The sequence below is a fragment of the Alligator sinensis genome, unplaced genomic scaffold (genome assembly GCF_000455745.1).
Source record: "Alligator sinensis unplaced genomic scaffold, ASM45574v1 scaffold7_1, whole genome shotgun sequence".
Classification (NCBI taxonomy): domain Eukaryota; kingdom Metazoa; phylum Chordata; order Crocodylia; family Alligatoridae; genus Alligator; species Alligator sinensis.
This window is the reverse complement of record NW_005841843.1, coordinates 5,051,975-5,063,482: the sequence shown is the minus strand read 5'-3', so window position 1 is coordinate 5,063,482 and position 11,508 is coordinate 5,051,975. Positions and strand designations below refer to the sequence as shown.

The 11,508-nt window shown below is 41.8% G+C and overlaps 1 protein-coding gene across 6 annotated transcripts in view; it reads right to left on the bottom strand.

Moving 5' to 3' along the window:
• The window catches only part of WWC1 (WW and C2 domain containing 1), a 110,810-nt gene that overhangs the window by 96,686 nt on the left and 2,616 nt on the right, over positions 1-11,508 (bottom strand). For 5 of the 6 annotated variants that reach the window (XM_025205663.1, XM_025205667.1, XM_025205679.1 and 2 more), the window contains exons 1-2: positions 10,480-10,496; positions 9,946-10,015 (exon numbers count right to left, since the gene is read on the bottom strand). The exons of the other annotated variant lie outside the window; for it this stretch is intronic. In XM_025205663.1, coding sequence (XP_025061448.1) covers positions 9,946-9,992 — 47 coding nt within the window. In that variant the 5' untranslated portion in view covers positions 9,993-10,015; positions 10,480-10,496. Of the gene's footprint in view, positions 1-9,945; positions 10,016-10,479; positions 10,497-11,508 lie in introns of those variants that run through there. 6 annotated transcript variants of the gene reach the window in all.

The window sequence follows — 11,508 nt, the reverse complement described above, 5'->3', positions numbered from 1 at the left end:
GAGGGGAGGGGGAAGAACTAGCCACGTAGCTTATTTTTAGACTCTGACCTAGAGTCTAAAATCACTTATATCAGCAAGTAATTTCCCAGTCTGAGGAAATCCACTCTTTGTAAAGCTACTGTGAAGAACAGACACCTACACATTTATTACTCAGTCTTCTGTTCCAGCCTTCAAGTATATCAGAACAGTTAGTCGCTATAGCAACTTGATTTTCTTTCAAAGTCTTCTCTCTCAAAGTAGACACAATTACCATTGGAGGCAGAAAGAACTGCAGCAAAGACACCCTGATTTGAAATCATCATTGCAAGATTTTCTTCACCCAGTGATCGCATACCTGCTACTACAAGAGCTTTCTCTTGTGTACTTCAGCTGCAGGAAGAGGTGGTGGCTTTTGTACTTCTGAGATTTATAAATCAATAGTACAGTAGGCCACAGCATCACTGACCTAGAGTTATCTCTCTCATTGGCCCTGAAACTGAGTCTAATGACCATTTCTGCTCAGGGTAAAATACCATGCTAAAATTTCCATGGCATTTTATGTACAGACTAAGCAGTAACCAAGTCGGGAAAAATGGTTTGTTCCTCTAAAGTGCTATGAAATAAACCCAGTGTAGAAGGAATTAGAGCAGTGCCATCTTCTCCCAGCTAGCTCTTAGATCGGAGAATTTTTAGCTGGCACCTGTGGAAGAAAAAAACCACTGTAATTTGCTTTGATTTTAATGAAACTAAAAATTTAATTGTATTTTAATGTAGTTTGGCATGACTGAATGGTCTGATTGAGGATATAGCTTCCTAATCCAGCCTTCTGCATTCTTTGCAATGAAATATCTGCTTAGCTCATTCTGGTCAATTTTCATCCAGGCTATTTTATAAAGATACAATGCATTTGGGAATGCCCTTAAGGCATCAACACTTGCTATACCACAGTGATATGTTAAGAATATTTAAAATGGACACATGCTTACAGAAACATTCTGTGAATGAGAAAGTCCTTTCTACATGAAGAGGGAGGATGCTATAGAAAGAGAAGTCTCAGACTGATCATGAAACCTACACTTCCTTTAATTGTACCCTGGAAATTTTAGTCACTGTCTCACAATGGATGTGATGTTAACATTTGCTATACACAGCTTATCCCCAACTATATAAACACCTGAATGAGAGATCTAACGGCACAGGATTTCATAAGATTACACTTGGACTTTGTTCTAAGCTAGAGTGTAGCTACTCTGCTTCACATTCTCTGAATAACCTGGCAACATGCCACAAAACAACACTTGTAAAATTGTATGACATTACAGGCCTAATACTGGTAAATGGGAATAGGATCAGACTCATTAATTTAAGGGTGCAGATAGGGCTCTGATCAGTTTAAAACCGCTGTTCTAGTGGAACAAATGCAAAAGTTCTATGCTGTGGTCACTGTGGCTAGGGACAGACATTCAGAAAACCTGAGCCTGAATTGATTCAGTCTTTGCAGGCTAGTCTAACCTGGCTAGGCTGAATCACTTTGAAGCTGAACAGACATCCAAGACATGGAGGCTAGAAGCCAGGGGGCACCAGAGCAGCCTTTTCTTCCATAGTACTGAGCTGTGGGGGTGGGTAGCATGGCCAGGCCCCCAGCAGGATGATCTGACTAGCCCAGCAGGGAAGTGATAACAGTGTTTATCACCCTTAACTCAGTGTTTATCACCTCATTAGGCAAACAATAGCAGGACATTACCAGCTACCGGTTGATTCTGCCTGTTGATTCTACCTGTTGACTCAGCATAGACCGTAGCCAGCATGTGGTCTGCTAACTAATACACAGCCACCTCTCCGCAAGGCAGAAGGGAGGGGGGAATTCCTGCTTAGCAGGGAGTGGGGAGGGGGGAAGCAGCCAGCAGTCTCTGCTGGAGCTGCAGCCAGGAAACAGAGGGGAGGGGCCAGCCCTGCTGTGGAGCAGAGAGCTCCGCCTAGCCCAGAGAGCATGCTAGGATGCTGGGGAAATCTGGTTTATCCTAAACCAGCAAGGGGTCTGGGACAGACATTGCATAAACCTGTTTGACCCAAATCAGTTAAGTCTGATACACTACATTCAACCAGGTTTATCTCAAACCAGTTTCAGCCATTTTCAAACTGGTTTTCTGAACATCTGTTCTGTTACAGGTTTAAGCCAGTTTCTGATCATTTAAAGTGGTTTGTGTGTAATGTCTGTCCCTAGCCTATAGGGTTGATAAACCAGTCAAATAATGTCAACTGACCACCTATTAGACTTCAGTGAAAATGGCCAATTATTCCATGAAGACAAGAATGCCCTTGTGTAGGTAGTCACTGACCTTTCTTATTGCATCAGTATCACCTGTTAGCAAGGGCACATGGGGCTGCAGAATCTACTCTGTGCAAGGAAGAACCAAAATGAGCAGCACAGAAAAAGCTTCTTCTGTTGGCCATCTGCTGTGACCGCAGACATCTCCAAATGCAAACAGCGAAATGCTCGAAACGTTGGCCTGGTGTCTACTAAGCATAACTGCATTTTGAAGACTGACTTTTGTCTTTTATCATTCCTATGTATGTATGTATGTTTTATTTCCATTTTTTTTTAAATTTTGTAACTGTTTGTGCTGACCCTGGGGTCTGGGGATAAAAGGTAAGGAAAGAAGAGCTGTCCAGTTTTAAATATCATTGGAATTTACACTTACCTAACATTGGTAGTTATAAACATTCATTACAATTCTTTAACATTTAATTTCATTGTTTTACAACAACAGTTAACTAGCTTAGTTTTTTGTAATTAACTTAAGTATCCAACTGACTGAAAATTAAAAGCATCTCTCTTCACTGTTCTAATAATGTTTAAAATAACTGACTATTATTCAGTCAGTTAACTGACAGAGTATTTTTTTGACTAGTCATATACACAAATCTTAAATCAGTAACTCTAAGCATAACAAAAGCCAAAACCAAAAGCTGTTCCAAGTGATGCAGAGGAATGCAGGTTCTCTCAGAACTGATTCCCCTCTTTGCAACAAGTGTTAACATTACCCTCTCCCTCATGACTTGAATCATGCAGGGAGGAGAAACCCTTTTCTCTCACTACTGCAGCTTCCTTGTATTAGGCCTCCTCTCAGGTAACCAACCACCCTGCTCTCATTACCAGTCTAAAAGACCAACAGAAAGTAATTAAACTGTCAAAGAATTGCATTGGTTTCTCTTGCAGGGCTCTCATCAGTAGCAGCGAGTCTTAAATTCTCTGCTGCTCCACTGGGAAGCCATGAGCATCAGCAAATGTGTTCGAATCATCTCCATGAAAACTCAACACAAAACACCTGTTTTGATAGGCTTTTTTCACCATTCAAAAAAGCTGAGCTGTATAGTGACCCTGATTTTTGCATAATTGGCTAATTTAGCCCTCGTATCCCACATCCCTCATCCCTGAATCAAGTAGGAAATTTATAATGCAAAACCTGCTGTCCTGAAGAGAAAGCCAGATTCTAAGTAATAATTAATACAAAGATTTCATCAAGTCTTCTATCACAGATCAGAATTTCATAACATCCTAAAATTTGGGTTCCCATTCATATATATAACTGCAATAAATAATGATGCTTCGCTGCAGCAGGAACTAACATGTAGAAAACAAGGTAATGGTTTCTGGCAGCACTGATTAAAAAAATATCCTTTTTGGCCTTGTGTTATAGACTTTGCTGTTGCTACCACTGCTAAGCCCTCTAATATAGGCAGAAATCAACAACAACCAGTGTTATCACCACCACCTATCCCTGCTCTGAGAAGTGCCTCAATACAGAAATCAGGGTGCTGGCAGCCATTTTATACTAGCACACCCACTATGGAAGCAAGAGTGGAAAATCTTAATTTCAAGTCCACCAGAGTCATGTTCAAAATATGTTTGGATTATGAAATAATGTCCTATGATTTAAAAAGTAGGTACAGTGACAAACAGAACCCTATGGCAAGAACTAACAATGACCAGCTTACAGGATCTGTTCATCTGTAGTAAGGGACATGACCATCAAAAATTCAAACAAAGTCATATAACAAACTGGCTGTGTTGAAGTGATGTTATAGCCATAATGGTCCAGGAAATATGGAAAAGGCAAGAATTTTCATAAGTGCTATCTTTTATTGGACCAACTGCATGGTTGGGCTAGACTTGAGGCCTGAGGAAGGATACTATGCTGCCCAAAAGCTTATCTAAGTACTAAGTCTAAGTCTACCCGTACTATGCAGTTGGTTCAATAAGAAATATCACCCACAAGAATAAAAAAAAAAAAAAAAAAAAAATCAATGCCTCTTGTCTATAACAAACTGGGCCTTCTAAATCCACCGACCCTATAGGTTCGTTTTGAGAAGGACTCCAGTGTTGCTTCAGGAGTTTGGTAAAAATAAGATAATGGTAATTATGCAAGCCTGTGACTGCTCCTGTTCCTCTAGTTTAGTGGCTCCCAATCTTGGGGTGCGACCCAAATCAGGGTTCTCCCAGCACATGGATCGCAGGGCTCTCCCAGCGCAAGGTCCACGCAGCTCTCACCACCGCTGCCCCCTGTGATCCTGGCCTGGGCCAGGCTCTGCTGGCATAAGCGAGTTGGTGGCAGAGGTGGGGGTCATGACCCAGATTTAGGGTCACAGCAAAAAAAAGGGTGGGAGCCACTGCTCTAGTTGCTGCTTCAGTGGCTATTCCAAACACAAGTGAATAAAGTCCACTTCCCATGCTCCTCTGGAAAGTCTTGGAACACACATTCCACACAACATGCTAGCTATCAGATCATTAAGCCTTGTTTATGTCTTAATTCTATCCTTATCACAAGCCTATTCATGAGTATACCTTAGATTTGCAGCTTGTTTGCACTCATGTTGCCCTTTGATCATAAGCTACATCCTTAATAGCACTAACAAGTAATCACACGTGACCAGATTTGCAGACAAGTCCAGCTGGCTGGACTCCTTCATCCCTGTCTGGTTTTATGTTTTGGAACTCAAGTGCAAACTCCAGTCCTTCATTTAGTTTCTGCCTTTCAGAGAGCAGAGAATCCACTTCCAAATTACTGGAATTCATGCAGCTTTAATTGCACATAGGTGTGTAGTGCAGCACACTGCAAATCGCATTGAATCTTATCAGACCAATAATTCAGCTGCTATTTGTCTGTCCCCTCCCCCCACTCAATTTCTCCTTATTTTAAAAAACCAAGTGCCTCCACTACATGCTGTAGTTTATTACTCGCTACCACTTAAGATGTATACTTGAATATTTTTTTCCTTTTGATTTAAAGTAAATTACCCTCACAAAACAAAAAGGCTGCTAAACTACTTACCCTGAAAAAGGCTATTATAAGCCTAAGACCAGTGGCTGGCAACCTATGGCCCATGGGCCAGATCCAGCCAATGCAGACATTTGACCTGGTCTGTGAATGTGGGACTTTAGCAATGTTAGGGAGCAGGGGCACTTTGGGGGCAGGAGCTGACCCCATGTTGCCACAGGGAGAAGTGGCAGTAGCACAAGGAAAGGGGCTGCTGAAAGGAAAAGTGGTGCTGGCAGACAGATCCTAGCATCCACCTCTGACCCGAGCTGGGTCATTCTAGCCTGCAACCTAAAAAAGGTTGCCTTCCACTGTTTTATATCATTCCCACCAATGAACAAGTAACTGGTCCAGCCCATAGGTCAGGGGCAATAGGCTGACATTTCTTAGCAGTTAATTTCAGATCAAAATAGGCCAAAGTCAGGAAGTGGCGAGATCAGTGCTACAGGAGAAATCTTAATGATCATAGAATCATAGAAAGTCGGGTGGAAGGGACCTCGAGGGGGTCATCTAGTCTAACCCCCTGCCCAAAGCAGGACCATCCCCAACTAGCTCACCCCAGCCAAAGCTTTGTCCAGCCAGGTTTTGAAAACCTCCAAGGATGGAGCTTCCACCACCTCTCTGGATAACCTGTTCCACTGTTTTACCACCCTCCTAGTGAGAAAATTGTTCCTAATATCCAACCAAAACTTCCCTTGCTGCAACTTAAGACCATTGCTCCTTGTTCTGTCATCTGCCACCACAGCAGCCTAACTTCATTCTCCTTCAAACCCCACTTCAGGTAGTTGAAGGCTGCTATTAAGTACTCTCTCAGTCTCCTCTTCTCTACATTAAATAAACCCAGTTCCCTTAGTCTTTCCTCATAAGTCATGTCCCCCCAGGCCCCTCACCATTTTTGTTGCCCTCCGCTGGACTCTCTCCAATTTGTCCACATCTTTTCTGTAGTGGGGGGCCCAAAACTGAACACAGTGCTCCAGATGTGGCCTCACCAGTGCTTAAACTATTGGCAACACACCAATGCAGCCCAGTATTCCATTAGCCTTCTTGGCAACAAGAGCACACTGCTGGCTCACAGTCCACTGTAACCCCCAGGTCCTTTTCTGCAGAGCTGCTGCCCAGCCATTCAGCTCCCAGCTTGTACTGGGATTATTCCGTCCTAAGTGCAGGACTTTGAACTTGTCCTTCTTGAATCTCATGAGATTCCTTTTGGCCCAGTCCTCCAATTTGTCTAGGTCTCTCTGAATCCTAGCCCTACCCACAGGGAAGTATCACTATTCCCCGCAGCTTGGTGTTATCTGCAAACTTGTTGAGGGTGCACTCTATGCCAGCTTCCAGGTTGTTGATGAAGACATTGAACAAAACCATCACCAGGACCAACGCCTGGGGCACTCCACTTGATACCGGCTGCCAACTAGACATCAAGCCATTGATTACTACCCTCTGAGTGTGGTGCTCCAGCCAGTTTTCTATCCATCTTACAGTCCATTCATTCAGCCCATATTTCCTTAGCTTGTCTGGGATGATGCCAGGGGCACATCTTTTATGTTTTATAGTACAAATTAAGTAGCACACAAAACAACCCACTAAAGGTGCATGCTTGACACAAACCCAGAAGGTAGAGTGTAAATACACACACACACACCCCCCGCCCCCAATTAGTACATTTTCCACAGTTTAATTTGTACAAGCTCGATGTGTTATTCAAATAGCTTCAATTTTTTTTTTAAGTTTATCTTAACTATTTTGGGTGCTTCTGAGCTCCACAGCAAGTCTTGTACACAGCATAATCTGAAATAATAAACACTGATAGATGTAACATTTAGGAGCAAATCCTTTACCCAACATACAGCCCAAGCAGTCAAGCCAGTTCCTGGGCAGAGATGTGGGCATGCAGGGGCTAGATGAAACTTGGCTTTTATAAAACTCCAAAGGGCTTTTATTCTTAAACTTTTCTGACATGCTGCCCATGCAGCACAGTAAGCAATAGCTTATGTTGGCATACTGCCTCAAGATAAAGAAACCTGTAGAAAAGATTTATTTCAACTGCACAGGAGCAGAACCTTACTGCATCACCACGTGTCAGGACACTAGCACCTACTGCAAAAATAGGAGACATGTGGAAGTTTGACTGTGACTACTGATAAACAATGATATACTTTATCCAAGAAAATGAAAAGAGGACACACTAGAAGATGAACTAATGACACTGATTTGCTTCCACTCTTTTCAAGCATTAAACAGAAACAGTATCCTGAATCAAGTGATATCGTCATGAAAAGTAACAGAGAACAAAACTGCTGAAAGAGGACAGAATGCCACCTGGCCAGCTGTTGGGGCTGCTGTCACAAACGTTAAAAAGATAACTAGGAAGGTTAAGGAAGGCTCCAGTCATTATGCTGACTGGAAAAAACCCCACAAAATTCTGGGACTAATTCCCCATTATTGAGTATTAAATTCCCCGGAATTATTTTTATGGAGGGTGAAAGTGAACTCCAGAAAGAAAAAATCTGAATGACTCCAAATTATGCAAAATTACCCAATATCCAAAGGTATCTGAATCCTTCAAGTCTAAGATAAAAGATTAGGATAATTAGGTGTTCACTGGAATGCAGGTGGTTTAAAGAATAGCTAAAAAGTCATGCAGAAAATTGTTAAATGTAACACTTAAGTGTGCATACACATACAAGTACCATTTAGGGCAAACTTACAGGAAGGGGACTTTTTTTTAGATATATGTACTGATCTGCTACCTAGTATTGTTACAGTTCGTTCTTCACTTTATAACTAATGAATATTATAACACAAGTTTTCCATTTTGGTTGACTCAAGCATTCAAAAGAATGTGTGCAAACTATTAATTTACTTTTGCTTGTATATTAAGCTAGATCTCAGTCCTGTAACTGGATCGAGGCAGACAACTGGACTTCTGTGCACAGAGCCTCACAGGCTGTACCAGGGCTTCCCAGAAGTGCTGTGATCTGCTTAACTGAAAGATCAGAACTTAGTCAGTTTCCCCAGTTTGACAGCAAATCGTACTGAATTAACACAAGGAAGAAATCAAACACATCTGCTTGTAAAAAACACAAAACAGTTAGACAGAACTCCAAAAGAGGTTGTAAATCAATTTGAAATTTTGTTTGTTTTACAGATTTTCAGTTGCCAGTGTCCTTCAGAAGGAACACAACTGAAATGTGAACCAAGCTTAAATACTTTAAGTAAAGCACTACTAGTAAAATACCAGACTGCCAGCGATCAACAATTATAAATGGTCACCAAAACTAAGCGTAGTGGAAGAAAAGCAGACCATGTTCCATGAGGGAACCAGGTTCCCTCATGGAACATGGTTCCAAACCATGTTCAGATACAGGTTCCAAACCTGTATCTGCATATACGGTTCATTTCACCTAGCTACCCTGGGTCAAAAAATACAGATCCCTTGTCTCTGCCATTTACAGCAAAGTACTCAACATGCACCAGTTGTCCCACAATTGGAAAAAAAAAAACCCCAATAACTTGCAAGGCAAGCAATAACTATTACTTGTTGGAAATAGTGAGCAGCTATACTTTAGAATTTAGGTATTAGGTAGGCCTCTTTGTCCAAAAAGCAAGCATCAGCTCTTACCCCTTAATATTTTTCTTGTTACAGCACCCCATTGCTCTACCACTTCACCTTAAGGATGCACTTTCTATAGTTCGCCAAAATGGCCTCTGGACAAAGAGAAGACAAATACACATCCCAAGCATATTGTGCAACTTTCCCTTGATTTGTTTTGCCATTGTCCATCAGCCATTTCCTATTCTAAATGCCTTCCTGTGAATAGGGATGCCTTTGGCTACATCCTTGCATCTCGTATAGCATTTGAAGATAGGGAAAAACATCTCAGTTTATCAAAAAATTAAAGCATCTTAGTGACTCTTGACTTGTTTTTTCCAGGCAAAAACTTACTTCATGTGCCCAACCTTTGTTATCTACAATTATGATTTTCACTGTGTGGCAAAGGCTAGGCTAGGCCAGGAGGAAGAGTGCAACACACTAACACTACTAAGGACCTAGTAATAAGAGTGCCTAGCTCTTATGTGAAATCCTATTTCATAGGATTTCACAGGATTTCACACATCTTATATGTGAAATCCTGTGAAATATGAACTTTCATTTCTACCCAGGAGAACTTTAACAATCTTTTCCCCAATGCCTAATGAAGGGTGTTTGTGCCCAAAAGCTTGCAATTAAAGAATTTTTTTTTGAAAAAAAATCTTGTTGGTCTCTACTACAAGTCCTGATAGCTCTTATATGGCACTTGACAAGAGGAAACCTCAAAACACTTCACTAAGGATGGATCTTTAAGTCAGGTGCTTTCCCCCCAGACAACACTTTCCTGAATTGTAAAGCCCATTTGCACAAACATCTGGTAACAGTTTACAAGATGAAAACTGCCTGTTGCAATTGTGCTCCTTGCCCTGTAACAGAAGGTGCTGTTATGTTATTCAGCAACTAAAGACTAGAAAAATGTAAAGCAATGTCAATATTGTACCAGTTGTATGCTCACCTGTCAACTCTATGCAGCTTGGTATTTGTTAACAAACATATTTATACAATACAAATTCACTTGTTTGAAGGACATTTAAGGACAGAAAAATAAAGTCTTACTCATGTGAGCAGACTGCTGTTGTTCTTCTTTCTCCCTGAACCCTCATTCCACATGAAGTCTGATCACTGCCTTCAAGTCAAATTCATTACATGAAACCAAACACAAAGGAAGTGAGGATTTGACAACAAAATAATCTGAACTCCATACTAGTTTGCCTGCCCTTAACCTGTCAGGACATACTTTTTCCCTGTTGGACCTTCCCGTGTAAAAGCATACTTCCTATATTCCCATCTTTCACACTCCAATGGAATAAAGAGACTAGCCTTGCCATAACAGCTCTACAAACTTTACTCAGCAGTTCAGAAAGATTATCTCCTGCTTGTAGGATGGGTGGATCAAGATCCCTGAATCTTTACACAAGTCACAAACCTCTACCCTTTTGCTATATTTCTCATAAAAGGAAAAAAAAAAATCTAGATCACACACACACCCACACGTCCAACTTCTATCAAGCCTGTTCCCATGATATCTATAAACCACTGTTCACTACAGCTTTATTAAATCACTCTCCTTATTCTTAGATGTCATCTTACCCAGCAATCAAAATCTTGTGCATATGAAATGGATGCCGTATCAGTCACAGAACCTTTCTAAGATACCAGCAAGAAGGAGAAGCATCTTCAACTACTGTGGAAGCAGTCAGCTATATTATCACTTGCGGTTTTTAAAGGAAAAGGCGTGCTTTCCCAAGAGCACAATTTTAGTCGACGGAAGACAACCCTGGCAAAAGAAGTAAATCCACATGTCAAATTTTCTCCACAGTGTGGACAAGAAAACTTTCCTATCATCAGAACACCCCATTGCAGACACTGAGGATTTTTCTAACCTGTGTACAGGAACTCCACCTGACACAGGAGGTACACAGTCCCACTAGAGGGAATGCCTTACTAGATCTGGTATTGGCAACGGGGGATGACATGGTAGGGGACCTACAGATCGGTAGCCATCTGGGGGATAGTGATCACCTAATAATAGAATTCTTCATAAGACGTCGAGTGGGTAAGGTAACTAGTCGGGTGAAAGTGCTAGATTTTAGGAAAGCTGATTTCAATGAACTCAGGCGATTAGTCAAGGACGCACTGCAGAGTAGGAGTTTTGAAGTGATGGGAGCCCAAGAAGGGTGGCTGTGCCTTAAGGAATTGATCCTTCGGGCACAAAGGAAGACAATCCCGATGCGAGGAAAAAGAGGGAAAGGGGCCAGGAGGCTTCCTTGGCTGACCAGAGAAATCCAGGGCAGCCTACGGGCCAAAAGGGGAGCACATAAAAAGTGGAAACAGGGAGAGATCACCAAAGATGAATATACCTCCTCTGCTCGCACTTGTAGGGAGGCAGTTAGATGGGCCAAAGCTACCATGGAGCTGAGGATGGCATCCCAAGTAAAGGATAACAAGAAATTGTTTTTCAGATATATAGGGAGTAAAAGGAAGGCCCAGGGAGGAATAGGACCCCCTACTAAATAGGCAGAAGCAATTGGTGACGGACGGGGGGACAAGGCTAAACTCCTCAATGAGTTCTTTGCCTCAGTGTTCCTAAGAGAGGGGCAAGACAAGTCTCTCACTGGG